Genomic DNA, 19,918 nt, shown 5'->3' with positions numbered 1-19,918 from the left:
TCAATTCAAATGAGGTGGGTTAAAAATGAGATAAAGCTAAAAAAACTAACAAAAAAAACTATGTGATTAGATTGAATCCTCATCTATCAAGTTTATTGATCGGACCATTAGTTTTGAGTGATGCACATAAATGGATCGATGACAATATTATAAATAATTGTTTTTTTTAAAAGTGCTAAAATGGGGCCCATTTATTGGTCAGAGAATATACCCTATGCCAAGAAATGATCGACACGTGGCTTAGTTTAAGACACATAAGAAGAGAGGAGAGTAAGCCCAACTCCTACCTATCTTATCTACTCTAGTTGAAATATTTCCATTTTATTTAATATTTTTAGTGAAAACTATATTATAAGCTTTGATTTTTTTCCTTTTATTTGATATCTATTTTTCCATATTTGTTGTCTTTTATATATATTTATATAGTATGAACCCATAATAAAATAGAGATAAATGTTATAAATTATTGTAAATAAATCAAAACATAAATTTATGTTAACTTCTTACACTCAAAAAACTTTGTTTAAACTCCCTAAAATAATAAAAATGATAAAAATGTTCTTATATTTGTTGAGTTTAATTGATTGATTTACCTGAGTCGTAAATAGTATCAGAGCGATGTCAAATTATTTCAAACATCCAAAATTATTATTAATGTGTAATTAAATATTTGAGGAGGAGAATTTTCTCAAATAATACGGATCCGAACATAGGTTCGAAATTAATTATTTGCGTGAATTATTATAATATTTTGGAATATTTGAAACAAGAAGATCTAACCAATGTTAGATATCAGGAGCAATGTGGAACTTATCAGAATCCAACGGTAAATTTATGATTTTGTCTAATAAGTTCTTGGAAACAATACATGATTTCTCTAAGCTCTCTAAAGATCTTATAGAAATCCAAAAGACGGTATAAAATTATGGTAATATGTTGTATTATATATCAAATGAAAAAATTCCTTGAAAAATAAGAAAAAATTCTTATAACATTAAATGATATTTAAACAATAATCCAAACTCTGGAACAACAAACAAGTTTTAGTAAAATGACTTCGGTAGGAAAGATATCATCATCTTTTGGTACCGAACCCTTATTACATCAATGAGGGATGACTAAGGTGATGACAAAACCTTTAACCGACGAAGAAAAAAATGATCAATCTAATTAAAAATGTCTTAGAAAAGAAATTCATCGGATGACAACTTTAAAAAAGTTTGGTTTCGATGATCTCCAAGATCTTGCAGAATCTTTTGCAAATCTTGATGTCGTAGATATGAAGATGAACACAACTGGGTGAACCACCCGCAATAACCTGGCCATCTTCTCATAAACAACCAAAGAAAAGTATGGGATCTCATAATACAATATGAAAGGACCGCAAACATATTTTCAGGTTGGTGAAGAAGCACACCTAGTGGGAATATTGTTGAGGAGAAGTCAAATTTCTTTGCACCAAACACCCTATGGAAAATCTGTTTTGGAACATATGCATCCTTATGTGGTTCTGCTTAACATTGATGTACTAGACTTCAAAAACAGAAAAGATCACATAGATGATTGGAATTCGGTTATGTGAATCACAGGAGAAACACTTTATATCAACACATGAAGATTTGTCCGGTTTCTTTAGCCAGACAACAATATCTCATAACATGGTCCAAAAAAACATGAGAAAAAATTCTAGCCTACATAGATATCAAAGATTCTCTGTAGGATATGTAGAAAAATTCTTAGAAAATCTTGACCTAAGAAATAGAAAGCATCATCTAATCTATAAGGTTTTGAGAAAGGAAATGACAATCTTAATGGAACTTATGAGAAACTGGATAGAGATGCAATTAATTCCTTCTGGAGAAATTAAGAAAGAATTACAAATATTCAAGATAAAAATAGCACGAACCATGTCATAGATTTATATCGGAGCAATCTAGATTATGATAAAAAAAATACTTTTAAAGAAGGAATAGATTCACTCATTGGTATTGCTATACACGATAAAAGAATGGATAACCTTCAAGACTCAATACTGAGAACTATCTCAGTGAATCTCTATGCAAGAAAAATCGTAGGAGTAATTTATCCAAGAATTTCTTACATCATGGCAGATCGAGATTTCAGTCAAGCTTTGACCTTGCATCAAAACTTCAAAGAAAAAAAGGCTGATGAAATAGGATAATAGATCATATTCTATTACCTATCAAATTTCATATGCTCTATCTAATACACATCATTCAACATTGTTTATTAGAAATGAGTTTATTGAAATACCAGAAATGTTTGAAAAAGCTGCTCAGACAATTTATCCAGAAAGAATCGAGTTTTCTTTAATATAGGAAACAAATATCCAAATTTAAGACAAACCAATTCTACAAAAGAATCAAAGTCTTAAAATGGAACCAAGAAGATTATCATTTCAAGGAGATATAATAAAAAGTCAAAGATAGGGGAAAAACATCTCCATGAAGTCCAACCGAGAACAAAAAAGTTGTCAACAATAGGAAAACTTAGATATCCGGAGGGATGGACGGAAGTCGAAATATTATTTGATATTATAAGACAAAGAAATCAATTTCCTTGTAGCACTATATACTATTTAGAACAATCTATGATATAAGAACTTACCAAGAAATTATCAATATCGGAGAATTGGAAGTTCACATCAAAAGAATCCCAAGAAAAGAACCAGATCAATTGATTCTTGAGCTAAAGTTTTTTGAGAAACACAAACCTTGGAAACGACTTAAGAATGTAATGAAATTTATGGCAGGGAATAGAATGTGAAAGATCCAATGACCACGATCTCATTCTCGATATACATCCCAGTAGGGATGCTATGTGAAAAATATAAAGCAGAATATTTTGTTGCTTATATTGAATCAGTGGCTGAAATCTGTATACTAAAAAGAGAAGTTTTTTCAAAAGAATTGGAAGAAGAATTACCCCGGATTGTTGGATGAGATTTCTGTAAACGAATCTTAATCTTATGTAACATGATTAAGATGACAGAAATATTAATCGGAGGTGCTGGACAAACATCTTGGTACAAAGTAAAAATACCACCGATATATTTTCATGATACATGAGCTGACATTATGTTAGGAAACAATTTCCTACATATGTTTAAGTCATATACACAAGAAAATGTGACTAGAAGATTATTGTTCACAACATCATAAAATCATAAAGTCATAGTCCAGAAACTAAAAGAGTCATTTTACAGAAAAGCCAATCCAGTTTCACAACAAGCGTGGTTATGAAGGATAACTTTCGAACCCAAAAATGAAATATTCTAGATGTTTTGGAGAAAAAGTGCTCCAATTAAGAGCAAATAAGGACCTATAAGATGTCAATAAAAAGATCAAAGAAATTACTATGAAGATCTTTTGAGATGGTGAGATAAAAATCAACTTAAATCGAACCTAAAAATCAAGGAAGACAAAGTATGAATTTTTCATATGCAAGCCTATCTCAATGAACATTTTTGATCAAAATGCTATGCAGATTATTATCAAGGAACATCTGAACTTTGGACTAATCAAAGCAGGAATTTCACCATAAAGCAGGAAATCATGGTGAGATCAAAAGAAACAAACCTAGTTTGATTATTAATTATCAAGAAATTAATAAAATCTTGTAGTTCGATGGGTATTTTATAATTAGTAGAGAACATTACGCTAAAATATTCTCTAAATATGATTGTAATTCTGGTTTCTATCAAATCCGGTTGCATCAAGAAAGCAAGAAATTCACAGCTTTCTCCACACTACAAGGACATTATATTTGGGAAGTCTTACCAATAAGATTTACTAATTCACCCCATATATTTTTTAAAAAATAGATAATCTATTTGAGGATTATCTCAAATTTATGTTTGTCTATATTAATGTTGTTTTAGTATCATATAAAAATATGAAAAAACAAATCAAACACTAAGAGATTTTTTCTAAAGTTTGTAAAAAAAGGACTGTTCTATTTGCAAAAAAAGTAGTTATTGCTACAAGAAAGATTGAATCTGTCGGAATACATATCGACGAGTCTGGAATAATTATGCAAAAACACATAGTGGAAGAAGTACATAATTTTCCAGACAAATTGAAAGAAAATAAAAAACTACAAAGTTTCTTAAGAGTTGTTAATTTTGCAGGGATGTTTATTAAAAACCAAACAAAACACATGAAAATATTTATTCAATTACTGAAAAAAGATGCAAGATTTATATGAACAGAAGAACACACGAAGAGACTTAACCAACTAAAGGAGATTTGCAAAAGTTTTGCAAAAATGGTCATTCCTCAATATAAATATGATCTGGTATCATACACAGTCCTAGTGATCATTGGTGGGCAGCACTTTTAACAAAGCTCACAAGTGAAGAAGAACAACTATACATGTATTGCAATGGTATATTATAAGAAATAGAAGCCATAAGATGGCATATCAACGAGAATAAATTTTATGCAGTAAAAAAGCTTTTAAAAATGACCATTATTTTTACCAGCAAGAAATTTACCTTAAAGGTTGATAACATATGGGTAAAGGCTTTCTTGAAAAATAGAATACAATCAAAACCCGAGAAAGCTATATTTTTAAGGTGACAAGCTTTATGTCAAAATTATATTTTTGATATTATGATTATTAAATCTCTTGAAAATATTTTATAGATTTCTTAACAAGAGATGTACAACAATGATATCGATATTATCATAAAAATACAGAGACACTTGAGGAAAAACCTTAAAACGTTTCAAAACGAGTTCAAAAAGCTTACTCTAAATGCAGAAGTTGCGGGTAGGCTACAGAAAGCCAATAAAAGAATTGTCTCGGATCGAATTGCATGATGTTTACAAGCTTATACCCAGCTATGGTCTGTAATACAAAGGCCTATCCTCCAAGGCATCGAGAAGCCACTGGTTCCCAAATGAAGAATTTTCGAGTACATGACTATATACCTGGAACAGGGGATTCAAATATCCCTAGCACAAGTGTTAAGTCGAAGTAATCTCTAGATGAGTCAGTCAAAAAAATTTGAGATTCTAGATCCTTATCTCAAGTCTTTAAGTCAATCCATTCGGGTTGATGTAGCAAGGAAATATCAAATGGTGTGAATGAAACCAAATTCATATCCAAAGGAAGTCAAGACATGGTATGAACTAGGGGCTCTGGCCTTAGTTTATACTACATCACCTAGCTTCCTTGAAATTTCATGATTACTTAAGTGGATTCAAGAAGCAGTGCACGAGGCATGGACAAACAATGATTATTTGCCCAGAAGAGATATTCTGGAACTGTATTTTGTGCAGAACCAAAACTAACAAGAAAAAGGATCACATGAAGCATTTCATTGATACAAATATTTAAAAATTTATCAAAGATCCTTCAACTGAAGAAACACCCTTTGTTGGTTCATTAACGGAAGATGACGTCTCTACCAGAAGAGCATGTGGTCTATGGGTCTGTCCAATCGAGATAGACAAAGTAAAATTTTCATTTAAGTTTTTATCAGAATTCTATGAATGAACCTTTTTTTTTTAAACAATATGACAATAAAAACAACAAGTTTTTCAGAAGACTTATTTGAAAATAAAAAAATCTTTGTGAAATAACAAACTGCCGTGGATCTAAGAAACTCGTCGGAAATTCTGTAACATGGCTCATGTGATAAGATGATCAGAAAGCATCTGCCCAGAATGCCCGAACCAGAAGGAGCCAGAATTCGAGAAAGGTTTTCGGTCAAGATCTGACTGAAAGAATCTTGCAGAAATAGGACCAAGTGGTGAAGAACCACAAAAAAATAAAAACAATTTCCTCATGGACCGTACAAAAACTAAAAATTCCCCAACAAAGATAAAGTAGGTATGTGATCCAACCACTTCATTAATGGAGGTTGAACCACCACTAAAAGAAGATTCCACTAATTAGTGGAAGTTGGATCACTCAACCACCCATAAAGACAAGCTACTAACTAGTGGTTGAAGAGACCACCACTCATAAGATGTTGTCGGCCACAACTAGCAGCATAATTCACAAGATTTGAAGTCCAGATTTCAAATCCACTGAGACTTCTATAAATACCAAAGCAGAATGAAGATGAAGACATCATTCAACCTCTTTATTTTTCTCTCAAAATAAACTTGTAATGGTTTTCTTTATTGTGCATTAATAAATTGTACGTTTGAATAAAAAGATCAATACTTACTGCCCCTCTCATGTATTATTTTCAAATTGAACTACTTTATTATACAACCCGAGGTAGGAAACGAAACAGAGTTGTGCTAGGTGGTGTTGAAGGAATCTACGTCAGAAACCATTTTGTTGTGACTGTGTGGTTGGACTATGAGGAGAAGTCTATAAAACCTGGTGGATACAACCCGACGGCACTCCGGGCAAATAGGTAAACTGTTCAATTTATTATACAGAAGCATGATGGACCATTAAAAAAATCAATAATATGAAAAATGATATATAGACTGAAAACCTTGTATAGATGCATGTCTTTGGGCTACATAATTATGAAGATTGATGATATTTTTGAAAATTTTATAAGATTAGGGAGCTCAAACAAACATTTGGGGAAATAAGGAGTGAGGATAAAGATATGTTTAAAGATGAGGAGTTATTAATAGTTTGCCCAAAAAATAAAATTAAATTAGGTTGTATGTCACTTAGTAGTCATTTTTCAAATAAAAAGCAACCACTTGTGATTACATGGTGCCTCATCTTCTTGCAAATATCATCTAGACAACCCCGTGATAATTAATGAAACGACCTCAACTTTTTTTTTCTATTCATAAATCATAAAATCGAAAATACTAACTAAATAAAATAACTTAACATTTCTAACAATCACAATCAATTAATATAAGAGATCTCAAGTGCATAAAAATAAATCTTAAATCATCGACTGATCAAAACTTCCTAAATTGACCTTTAAAAAGATCAACTAACAATAAAACAGAACATAAAAACATCTCTAATAAAAATCATTAACATAAATCTTCAAATCATAAATCTATCTAGCTAGTGCGGAAACATAAAGGCTATCGGGTGTGTACTGCTGCACTCGATCCACTCAATCGTCAGTACCTCCCATAAATCATCAAATCCTGTATCATACAAACCTAGTGAGTCTAAAGACTCAGCACGTTCTAAACATGGATAACAAATATTACATATACAATCACATGCATAAAAATCATATTTTTATTTAAAATAGCTTTTAAACATAAATAAATCGAAAATCGTAAAATCATTTCAAAATAACTTTAAGCATAAATAAATCACTTAAAAATCTTTTAAAATAATCTTTGAGCATAAATAAATCATTTTAAAAATTATTTAAAAATAGTTTTAATCATCATCATGAATCATATATCATAAAATCATTAAAATCGTAAAGCTTTCAATCATATATTATTTTGGGTGAAGTTTGATCTTTGAAAGTGACTAGCTTTTATCCTTCGGTCGACTGATCAGTCTTCAGCTCCACATGGCCTATAGGGGTGGGCACTAGGCTCCACCATGGAAATACGATCGTCGGGGCTCCCTCGGGGGCCTTCTCCCATAGACGGGATCCCTCTGGGGCTTTTTCCCATAAATGAGCTCCCTCTGGGGCTTTCTCTCGTAAATGAGCTCCCTCTGGGGCCTTTTCCCCTCGCGACATCTACACAAAATCGTAAGTTCACCATCCTCACATAAACGGATCCCCCACAAATCATATATCATATGTCACTGTCAATTCACATCCCTCAAAATATTTTTTCCTTTTCTTTAAAAATCATAAAATAACATAACTTTCCAAAAATAGCATTTTAAACAGTATAAATTACACAGATTTACCATAAATCATAAAATAACATATTATCATCAAAATCATCATTTTAAATCATAAAATATCATTTAACAAACATTATGATCATTCGGGACGCTGCCAAGCTTTTATGTATTTTCTTAAGTGTAAAATTATCGTTTTGCCCGTGGACGTAAAAATTCTCGAATTTATCTTTTTCTCACTTTTAATGACATGGGTTTATTCTAAATAATTATTTAAGCTTAAATATAATTTTTCATAATTTTATAAAGCCTAAAACTAGGTTTTTCAGTTAATTCTTTAATTAACGTTTTGTGAGGCGATTAAATCTTGGATAAATCCAAAACTCATTATTTTGATACCAAATTTTAAACATAATATTTTTATTATTTATTCTACCCTTGGGAGCCATGAACCACACCCGTGGACTCATGGTTCTAATTTTAATCTTTTAAATTAAGTTTTTGACCCTTAAGTGAACAACCCGAGCCAACTCCTTATTTATTCGAGCCATGGTCGAGCCACCTCGAGCCAAACCCGAGCCAACCCACCTAGGCACCCTACTGACCAAGCCCAGCCCCTAGAACCAGACCCTAGCTCGCTCAATCACTCCTGGACAGAAGACCCGAAACTGCTCATGGTTGCTACTCACGCCTATAGACTTTTAGCCAACCTAGGACACTTCCAGCCGAGCCACCACCGAGCCCACCTGACCCTAACCATCCATGGACCACGCCAAGACCCAATCCAGACCAACCCAGACCCTGGAACCCACGCGCGAGCCACCTGGATCAGAAGACAGCAGCCGCACGTTAGCTTCCCTCACGGTTTCCACTTTTGGCTCGAGCCATAGCGCACCCAGCCAGTCCAGCCCCTGGCCCGACCCCTGCCCATCACCCTAGGACCCTGATGGACCACCTAGCCCAGCCCCAAACCGAGCCGTCACCCCCTGCACAACAGCTGCTCGCGGAAGATCTTGGGGAGAGTCCTAGCTTTCGTGGAATCTTCCCCAGCCTGGTACACGAGTCCTAGCCATGCTAGGACTCTTCCTAGGACCTAACCATGACTCTTAGGACCCAACCCCCATACCTGGTCGAGCCACTTGCCCCCATGCATAAGAACCGAGTTCCTTGAATTGTACAATCCAACCAAACCCACAGTTCCTGTCTTTGCTTCTGTTCCCACGGTTCCAGCCTGTTTTTTATTAGATTTTATCATGTTTTAACCAATAATGATTCATAATTTATCATGTATTGGCAGTGTGTCCGTTGGATTCAATACGTTTTTCATAAAAGCGCAAAAATGTCGTATAAACGTTCTACCGTAAAAATTATCAAATACCTATTTTATTCATGCAAAAACAATTAAAATTTAAAACACACATATTATGATTTGTATGATGTTTAAAAGGATTTAGGAAACGTGTCTTTGCGTTTATAACGCTCGAATAGACGATTGTTGGCGAGGGTGTGACGTTGGACGACCGGACGACGAAGAACACAAGCCTTTCTTTTCCTCCAAATTCTCGAAAATATTAGGTGTGTGTGAGTGTGTTTTTCGGCTGATTAGGGGGCTGAATTATGGGGTTTGCAAACCTAGGTAGCATATTTATAAATAAATTAACATGATAATGGGCTTTGGTTTTGGGCTTGCAAGCTTAAGGGTAATTGGGCCTACTTAAATTAATTAAATTGAGCTCAATAACACTTATTTAATTAAATAATAAAATTTTATAAATTAAGTTTCTCAAAAATAATATTTTTGATTTTTTAAAACTCCTTGTTTGTCCAAAACCGGCTTCCCGAGAAAAATCGAGCTTGACTCGTAAAATAATTCGAACTCCACATTTTTAGAAAAATTAAACCATTTTTAATCATATTAGGAAGCCTTGCCATTATTTAATGAAAAATAATTATTCTTGTCTTGGTCGTCTCCGGTCTCCTTTCCCCTGCCTATTATCGAATATTCGGGTAAAATCCTTAAATTTCATGTAATCATGTCATATTATCATTTAATAATGCAATCATACTTTTAATCATATAATAAATATCATGCTAGCAATTAAATAAAGTAATTAAGCAATTAAAATAATTTTGCATGCATGTGGTTTACGTATGTTGGTTTTTCATACGTTACAATTAATTTCCGATTTCCAAGATTTCTTAAAATAAAATTTGAACTATTTGAGCTTCTTGTGCTCTACAAAACAAGATTAATTTTGATGGAAAAAATGGTAAGTGCAATATAATAATTCCAAGGTAAATTAAAATAAATAAAGAGGTGAGACATGATTTCAATTTTCAAGAACAAATACATGTGAAATTTGTTTTTATTTTGTGTTGAAACTCAAGAAAACACTGAATTATCCACTTAAATGCATGAATATTCACACAAATAAAGTCTGGTTGAGTATAAAGCCAAGAGATTTGAGATCTAATGTTTGCATGATAAATTAGCATAAGGAAAAAGCCACAATAGGTATATATTTAATGAAAAGGGAAATCAGAGTATAAATAAACCAGACTTCACTCAAGCCATATATGTATAGATGGCCTAAACTTTGGAGAAGATCATCCAAACCCATTATTTATTGTCAAAACCCACATATTTAATTACTGAAAAAAGAAATCCGACTCACATATTAAGATCGATAGTGTACACTAACACGTCGTTGAATTGGGCTCCTGCACGACGGGCAGTCCTTCATTCCCTGCTTCTCATGCAGCTCATTGCACATTGTACATACAACTTGATGTGCACATGGCAAGAAAACGACAGACATCTCCTCGGATAAACACATCACACATTCCCGTTCACGTTTTACTCCTCCTGTTCCATTAGAGCCGTGAAAATTGGTGGATGTCAGTGTATTTGAGATGTAAGGGGTTATGGGATCTTGATGGGCTTGAGTTTTTCTGAGGTCGGTGAGCTTGCTGGCATAGCTTCCATCTATTCCTCTTCTAAGAGCTGCGATTTTTGATGAATCGGTTTTTAACCTCAGCTGGGCAATTTCTTTTCCAAGGTTCTCAATATCATATTTATGCTTCTGTAGATTGTTTTCTGCTCTTAATTTAATTGCATCCTCTTTGGATTTGGCGGTGGCTTCAATTTGCTCTCTTTCTTTTCTAAATGAATTGGCTAGTGTAAGTACTTCATTGTTGGCCTTCTCCTCTAGATCCCGTTTTGCCTGTCATTTTAACAACTTTGCAATCTAAACGTGCAAATATCACCAAGAATAAGCCACAAGGGCAAGAATATGGTTCTCCAGAAATATAAACAATGCTTTCACAGTTTTGTGAAAATATAAGACTTCATATTTTACATTAAATTAGAAACATAGATCATTCTTTAGTTAAATCTTATTTGTACTTTCATAAATTAATCTATGGTCACGGATCCCAAACAAGAAATCTTTGAGTTCATATTCTCAAGTGAAGCTGTATCCGATGTTCAACTGAATGCAAGAACACTATAATGAGGGCAACATATACCAAAAATTTTACTTGAAGCAGTCACAAATTTACTTAGAAAAGGTCCAAGATTGACCATGGCTATCTTTCAAGTACCATGAGAACAACATGGTGGTACTTGACTCATTAAAAAGTTTAATCCTAATGGTGGAAGTATATTGATCAACACGCTCCTCCAATTATGTCGTTCCGTCATTAACAATTAAATTCCATGAAGACTAACAATTTGGTAACCATAGGAAGACAAATATGCATAAGAGGTGATAAAAACGTGTCCACATACAACTGTTAACCTTTGAACACTAAAGCCTCTTCATCAGGCATTTGAGGAATTTTTTGATGGAAGTCGATTAATTCTAGGCACATATCAGTGAAAAAATTTTTGGATTAATGTGAAGGGAAAAGTTAAATTATGTTAGGAGCTAAGCATACCTCAACTTGATCTTTTATCTCTTTGGCTTGCTGCAGTTCCTGTTGCAGCTGCTTCAACTTGTGCTTCTCAGCTGAAAGCTCCTCCTGAAAAATTATCTTCTGCTTTTCCCAAGTCTGAAATTTCAACAGCGTCTTCTTCTCTCTGTTCAACACTTCTTCACAGCTTGCAGCTGACTCCGCAGCACGCAATTTCGCAGCTTCCATTTCCCGCCATAATGCAGCATTCTCAACTTCAAGCCTGCGGACAGCAGCATTCACTCGTTCCACCTGCCCACCAGCCTTGCGAAGAGCATTTTCCATCTCAGATAGTTTTTTTGTGGTGTTCTCTTCCAATGTTTGCCTTTCTTTCTTGAGCCGCTCTACTTCTTCCTTCTCTTGCCTAAGTGCCTTGACCTCAGCTTTGTCCTTGCTCAGTCTACGAGCAGCTTGCATGACCTTCTGATTTGCCCACTCTGTCCATTCTTCTAGCTGAATTTGCAATTCCTGTACTCTAGGAACCAGCTTCATAATCATCTCATCCTTACGGTCCAGCGGGGCCCTATGACCTAGAGACTTATCACTTGAAGCACTGACAATAGTGGACTTGGCAGATTTGATGTTATGATCGATTGGTTTTGGATTTGCAGTGCTTTTTAAAGGGAATGAGAGAGAAAGCTCTGTATCAGCAGTAGGTAATGAAGAAGAGGTATCGCCCGGCACGACAGGAAATGAGGACGAGATACTGGCTTTAGGCAATGAAAAGCTGCCATTAATAGTTTCTGAACCAAACGTGGGAACTGAAGTGCATTCTTGGCTCGCTGAAAGATTCTGATTCACACTGTCTTGAGGCGCATCAAACTCGATTCCCTTCCTGACTTTGAAGGAGCCATTCTTAGCATTGATACCGGTAGAACCAGCTGCAGCCTTAAGTTTCCTATCAAGGACTAGACTACTGAAATTACTAAGTTTCGAATTTCTAGATGTAACTTTAGAACCGTAAGTACGGTAGTGTTTCTCCAAGTGAGTCGATTTCTGACGCAATACATTCTCCTTTTTGGTTATTCCAGATACTTTTCTACTCGCCACAAACGTTTCCTCTGAAATTGTAGGGTGGGGTAATCCTGAAGCGCTAAAGGGTCTGATATTATTATTAGATGAAGAATTTTGACACTCGTTGTCTGGTACCAGTCCATTGAGAACAAAAGTAGTTTTTGGAATCAAGTTAGTATGATTTGTGACACCAGATGCATCAGATTGCATGCTATGACCATCCTGAATTGAATTTAAAACGGGTGTATCAGAAATAGATTTATGAGAATAAGAAGAAGATACATTTGGTGTACAAGGAACCGTTATATTGGACTCATAACTTCTGGACTCTGTTCCAAATTGGGGTCGAGAAGAAATGGAGGAATTGCCTTTTGAATATGAGTCAAGAAGGAAACTAGACAAAGGATCACTATCCATTGCGCAAGCATGAGATACATTCATATCACATACCAACAAGCACCACATTGCATCCCCGATGCTAAAAAAAGGTCTAACCTCCCTTAAAAGGCAAACCAATTCTGCCAATATATACTTTTCCATCTGCTGCAAATCCTCAAAATAGTGTTCCCTTGATGGATCAATATCTTGGCCACTCCTAAGAAATGCCAGCGTATTGTCAACGATATTTGACACCATGTCTTTACACCCGTACCAAAGTCCAGACCTTAAGATAGCCTTGTTAGAAACTTCTGAACTGTAACCACTTGCAGTTATTTGCCTAATCGAACTCCTGAAAATTGCGTCCAAATTGCTTAAAACAAGTTCTTCCAGCTGGGATTCTGTAAGATCGCTCCAATCTGCATCATGAAACTCGTTGGATGATGCATGTATTTCCTCTGGAGGCTGGCTCGACTCCACCTCTGATGTCCCCATAGTGCAAGACAATCCAAGGTCCAGTTTTAAAGCAACAGAACTATCTTGATCGACACAGCATAGATCGCACTCATTCTTGTGCCCAAAGTTTGGGATGATCTCAAACTTTTCAGCAGAGAATTCAAAATTGCTGCACTCATTCAGAGGCAAAGGGATGATTTTACTTGGATCAGTGATCGGAGGATCAGCTCGGAATTTTCTTTTATTTCTACTTCCTTTTTCTTGGACAGCCATATCCGAAGTACTGCTACAAGCTTTTGCAACCATTAATGCCATATCTAAAAAGCACAAAAGAACATTTTCAACAATTTCCAAATTCAACAAACACTCCATTCCACAAACAACACTATCCTTAATCCCACGCAATGGCTGCTGATATATAAGAATTAGTTCAATGCTCTATTTCCAACTCTCATAAAAGTAAAAACAATACCAAAAGAAAGAGGAAAAAAATGGTACCACCATAGTTGTTTTAACAATAAGCCACAATCAATACTCTTCATCTTTGCATTCAAGCAAGACCAAGAACATATCAAAACAGCTAAATTCCAGGAAAAATAATAAAAATAAAATACTGACGAAGCACATCACTGATTCATTCACTACCAAAAAAAAATCAAATAATCTGCATCAAAAAACCGTGCATCAATAAACAGCAGGAACACAATCTAGAAACAACCATCCAATAATCAACGCAAATTAACAGCTTATAAATTCAAGAAAGTTTCGATGGATCATGAAAATCAAATTCGAGAGTAGCCCACAAAACATATTCATAGTAAATTCAGTCTTATAGATGAAAAATTAAGATCTCATAAGCGAGTGGAATAATAATCAATCTTCGATAATCCTAGGGATAATTACACGATCGAATTCATACCCGATTCAGCTTATGATTTTTCGCGCAAACATACGTTGAACAAATCCAAAAGCATCGGATGAAAGCAGAGAGATTATTGATAGTTGGATTCGTTTGTATTTCTTTTTCCCGATTTTCTTGGTTAGCGATTTTAATATTCTCTCAGCTATTCCAGCATTGAATTGAAAATTTCAATTTGTTCTCTTTTTTTTTCTTTAATTTTTATTTATCTGGGGTTTGGTTGCGCACGCTGTCAATTGGGACCATGCCATATTTAACTATACTATTGCAACACAATTAACTTGTGTGAATTTTTTTTTAAAATAAAACTAATTCCATTAAAAAGGTAAAAAGTTTACAGATACAAGTACGCTGGGCATATCCAGGAAATCAGAATACGGCTAAGAAGAAAACGCATCATAACACACGAGTATCGAAAAACAATAGGCCATAATCTCACCAAAATCCGATCAATAACGCAGACTAAGGCAGCACACACATTGTTTCAACAACTTGTGGTAAACATCGATAAGAATGAATCTGTATTTTCCGGACAATATCGTCTACCTGCAGTTTTTCTCCATCAAACATAACCCGATTGCGCATGCTCCAGACGTGGTACATCGTAGCTGCCATAGCCGTGAATCTCAGTCTTGCTATATTCGAATTGCCCCTGTAAACTGAACGAAACACACGCAATATTGCCGAAGGAGATCCCATACACTTCTTCATACCTAGCCATCTTCGAATTCTATCCCAAATGATCTTAGTGCAAGGACATTCGTAAAACAGATGAGCAAAAGATTCATCCTCCAACTTGCAAAGCACACACTTTCTGTCTTGAACAAAACCCAATCTGTCCCTAGTCAGCAACTTCCGGTGAGCCATCAAACAAAGAACAAACCGATGTTTGGGGGAGTAAGCAAGATTTCGATATCAGTGGTTTCCATGGCCAATTTCCTTTGGCCCTCGCAAAAAATTCATAAGCACAACGTATTCCGCCGGTAGTACCGAACAAAGAATCTAGCTGTGAAGAGGCAGCACCTATCGATCCATATTCCCGAATCATTTCTTCCCTTATGTCAATAATTTGTTTAATCAATGGGGATGTATCTTTGCACCACTGCCAGTTCCATACATCTCCAAAGCAGCTGTAAATGTGATTCACCCATTTGATCCAGAGGCAATCTGTCCTAGCATGAATTTTCCACAACGTTTTTGCCAATAAAGCGCGGTTCCATGCCTTCAGATTTTTAAACCAAAACCCCCATCTGTCAAAGGTTTGCACAGTTCATGCCAAGCAATCGGAGGGTGTTTGGTGGGCAAAACAAACTTGCGGCAAATAGAATTAATAATATCAATCACACACTTCGGTATAGGAAGAATAGACAACCAGAAACACTCAATCCCTTGTATAACCGATCAGAGCAATTCAACTTTCCCGGTATAAGAAAGAGTGTGTCGAGGCCAAGCACTCACCTTTGAAGCTACGGAGTCAACAAGAACGCTAAAGTCAGAGGCTCGAAGTCGTCTAGCTGCAAGCGGTACACCAAGATATCTAAATGGTATTACACCTACCCCGAAATCAGTCGCTTCAATAACTTCCTGTCTCACAGAGTCATCCATGCTAGCCATAAAAATTTTTGATTTCAAAGCATTAATTCTCAAACCAGCCATGTCACCAAACTTACTCAAACAATGCATTACCATCATTATACTCCTCTTATCCCCATGTGACAATAATAAGAGATCATCTGCATACGCTAGGTGAGTAATACGAAGATTACCACATTTTGGATGGAAGCCAAAGCCCGGAGATGCAGACATTCGCTTCAGAGATCGCGACAAAACTTCGAGGCACAAGGAAAATAATAATGGGGACAATGGATCTGTAAGGTCCAAAATTAAGATGACGTAATCCAACTACATGCGAATCTAGGAAACATGAAAAATGGCTAATTAACTGATTTTAATTGCAAATTGATTATGTGACATACATGTTTATATGTAAAATATGATTTTATTATCATCATGCATAAAATTGTATTTTTAAGGAATATTCAAGTGACGATCGAGGAACGTAGACCGAGGGCTGAAAAACGTAAAATGTAAAATATTTTTATTAAATAATTATTTTCAATTATTTAAAATATTGTTGATGGTTTTTCATATTTAATTAAATCCTAATTAAGACTAATGGCCTAATTTGATTGGCTTAATAGGCCAAAGCCTAGTTAGTAATTTAATTAGTATTTAATATGTTAAAACCCTACACTTTACAACAAAAATTCACGGCCACACACTCCATACAATATCAAACTCTCCCCACCACCCCTTACACGATACCCACTTACACACCACAAAGTTGAAGGATTTTCGTGTGGTTCAAGGGAATTCAAAGCCAAGGTTCTTGCCCGTTCTTCGTCGTCAACGGTTTTTCTTGCGTTTAAAACGCAAAGGCACGTCATATTCTTTCCTTTACTCATCATCACACCATATTATGTATTTAACTATGAATTGCATGAAGATCAAGTGACACTTTTAAATTATTTTCGTTTTTGTTCAAACATGAGTTTTTATAACATGGGTTTTGATCCAAAAATCATGTTTTGTATGTGGTAAAGGGGCTGCCATGTTAGGAGTATATTTAAGGGTGTTTACTCGAAGCTTTAGGAACATAAAACTCCACCAAAACGTGAACATCCTGAAGCTAACACAAGCTGGACAGAATATGGTGTTTAGTGGTCAAGGTGAATCGGTTAAGGGGGAATTCGTTGCATGGCTCGGTTTGGCTGGACCAGGGCTAAGCTAGGGACGTGCTTGGGTCAAGGGTAGAGTCCTAGCCACGCTAGGACTCGAACACCAGGGCTGGGAAGTAGTCCTAAAGGGGAAGGAGCGCAGGGATTGCAGAGGGCCATGGAATGATGGCTCGGCTTGGGGGGTGGGCGTTGGGCTGGGCCAAGACGAGTTATTAGGGTCCTAGAAGGGCTGGGCAGGGGCTGGTGCAGCTTGTGTGGCTGCTGGCTCGAGAGGAGATAGAAGACCGTGAGTGAGCAAGGAAACCTGCTTTGTGCTTCTGGTTCAGGGGCTTCGCTGCTGGGTTCTAAAAAGTGGGTTGGTCTGAGCTTGGGCTGTGCATGGTCCAGGGAGGTTAGGGTCATGAGGGGTCAAGTGGTTAAGGGCTGGAAGGGTCCTAAGGCAACCAGGAGCCCTTGATAAGCTAAAAAGCACTCACGCACATACACATGCAATCTGGTCTGTTGTCCAGCAGGTTTTTGAGCAAGCATGGGCCGGGTTTTTGGGCTGGGCTTGGTCAGTAAGGTCCCTAGGTGGGTTGGCTAGGTTTTGGCTCAAGGTGGCTCGAGCGTGGCCCGAGTAAATTAGGAGATGGCTCGGTGTGTTCGATAAGGTATCACATCATGATATTTATGAACAATTCTGAAGGCTAGAGCCGAAGGAATTTTCTGGCATTACTGATCCCTTTGCTGCTGAGAGGTGGATTCGTTCACTTGAGGTACACTTTCGCTATCTGGACATGGGAGATGCTGACCGTGTGAGGTGTACTACTTATCTGTTTAGGGATGACGCTTCTTTCTGGTGGGAAGGAGCCGAGCATGGTGTAGACCTTGCTACACTCACTTGGGCTCAATTCAAGACAAAATTCTATGAGAAATACTTTACTGCTGATGTAAGAGGACGGATAAATAGGGAATTTATGACTCTCCGTCAAGGAGACGTATCTGTTGCTGATTTTGTGAAGAAATTTTATAGGGGTTGTCACTTTGTACCCCTTATTGTCAGGGATGCGGAAGAAAAGCTTAGAAATTTCATGGATGGCCTTCGACCTACCATTCGGGATCAGGTTATGATGATGCACCCTGTGGATCATGCTATAGCAGTTACCTATGCATACCAGGCTGAGCAATCCTTGAAGGACATTGACTTTGAGTTACATCGTAAGAGGCAACAACATCAGAATAATAATTAGCCTAACAAGAAACCATATACGGGTCCTCCTAGACCTCAAGGGCCTCTAAAGCCCCAGGGTCAGCACCACCTAAGCCACAAAATCCTGGAGCATCGAAGCCTGCCGAGAGGCAACCAAGCAAAGTGTGCAACCGTCTACATCTTGGCAAATGTGAATGGGGATCATTTAAATGTTTTTACTGCAAGGAGGATGGACACAAAGCTAACGATTGCCCAAAGAGGAAAGCAGCTACTACGGCACGAGCTTATGTTATGAATGCCGAAGAAGCTGAGGAAGAGGCAGACACTACACTCATCACGGGTAACCTAGTCATTTAACATTTTTTATATTGTTTATTTTCGCATGAAATGTTAAATTGGTTATTAGAAGATTTGTGAACAAGATCTAAACTAGTTGAATTTAGGTTGCATGTTCTACCCTAGTTAGATGTAAGTTAGGATTTTAGGAACCATGGAAAATGATATTGATTTTGTGCCTTATTTTATGTAAAGGATGACTTAATTCCAAATAAAAAGTTTAGGGCCAAAATTTAAAGAAAATCATAATAAAAGGGATTTGGGAGAATTTTGAAATTTTGGGATTTAAATTGTAATTTTCAAAAAATTTAAGGGACCAAAATGAAATTACCGAATTCTTAAGGGCCATGAATGTAATTTTCGAAATCTTCAAGGGCTAAGATGAAAAATTTCGAAAAAAACAATTGGAGGGCTAAAATGCAATTTTTCAAGAAATTTTTAAGTTCAACACGCAATCTACGTATAACTTTGGGAATTAATGATAGTAAAATCCTTAAGTTTCAACACGAAAAGATTTAAAAGACATCTTTCACCGCAGGGAGGATCATCATTCTAGGTGTAGCTATCTATGCATTGCTAGATTCAGGAGCTACACATTCTTTTATATCTGAAACCTTCATCAAAAGACTGAAAATTATTCCTCAAGATATGGGTTTGGGTTTCAAAGTTTCTATCCCATCCGGTGATCAAATGCTCACGTCTAAGATTGTTAAGAATCTGGAGCTTCTTGCTGAACCAAGAGATCAGTCTGTCTCCTAGAAACTGACATAATCCACTTGTACTTTTTCGATCAAGCTTACATCCTGCATAATTTGCATCTGAATATCCAACTAAATTGAAAGATGAGTCTTTAGAATACCACATCCTAACATTTTGTGTGCCCTTAAGGTATTTTAAAATCCTTTTGACGGCTGAGAAATGTGATTGCTTAGGATTTGCTTGAAATCGAGCACACATGCATACAGCAAATACAATATCAGGACGACTAGCAGTTAGGTACAATAATGAACCTATTAAACCTCTGTATAATGTCGCTTCAACTTATATTCCCCCTTGATCATTGTCTAGTTTGACTGATGAACTCATGTGAGTGCTTGCTGCTGAGCATGATTCCATGCCAAATTTCTTAAGCAATTCTTTCGCATATTTGGTCTGACT

At 36.1% G+C, this 19,918-nt stretch overlaps 1 protein-coding gene across 2 annotated transcripts; it reads right to left on the bottom strand.

Moving 5' to 3' along the window:
- Window positions 1-10,265: 10,265 nt before the first annotated feature.
- LOC140979008 (putative E3 ubiquitin-protein ligase RF298) lies at window positions 10,266-14,664 on the bottom strand. Of its 2 annotated transcripts, none has more exons than XM_073444357.1 (3): window positions 14,498-14,664; window positions 11,716-13,895; window positions 10,266-11,000 (listed from the first exon to the last, which is right to left on the bottom strand). In XM_073444357.1, the coding sequence occupies exons 2-3, from the start codon at window positions 13,891-13,893 to the stop codon at window positions 10,455-10,457; spliced, it is 2,724 nt and encodes a 907-aa protein (XP_073300458.1). In that variant the 5' UTR covers window positions 13,894-13,895; window positions 14,498-14,664; the 3' UTR covers window positions 10,266-10,454. The 2 variants fall into 2 exon arrangements, with proteins under 2 accessions (XP_073300458.1, XP_073300459.1); XM_073444358.1 differs by lacking the exon at window positions 14,498-14,664 and adding an exon at window positions 14,077-14,455.
- Window positions 14,665-19,918: the final 5,254 nt, after the last annotated feature.

The sequence above is a fragment of the Primulina huaijiensis genome, chromosome 6 (genome assembly GCF_012295235.1).
Source record: "Primulina huaijiensis isolate GDHJ02 chromosome 6, ASM1229523v2, whole genome shotgun sequence".
NCBI lineage: Eukaryota > Viridiplantae > Streptophyta > Magnoliopsida > Lamiales > Gesneriaceae > Primulina > Primulina huaijiensis.
The sequence above is the reverse complement of the archived record's forward strand: the minus strand, read 5'-3'. Positions and strand labels throughout refer to the sequence as shown.

Excerpts from the sequence above, each read along its gene's own strand:
- LOC140979008 (XM_073444357.1), bottom strand. The coding sequence starts at position 13,893 with ATGGCATTAATGGTTGCAAAAGCTTGTAGCAGTACTTCGGATATGGCT. Across the intron at positions 11,001-11,715 it reads AGATAAAAGATCAAGTTGAG|GCAAAACGGGATCTAGAGGA; the intron begins GTATGCTTAGCT and ends TTAAAATGACAG.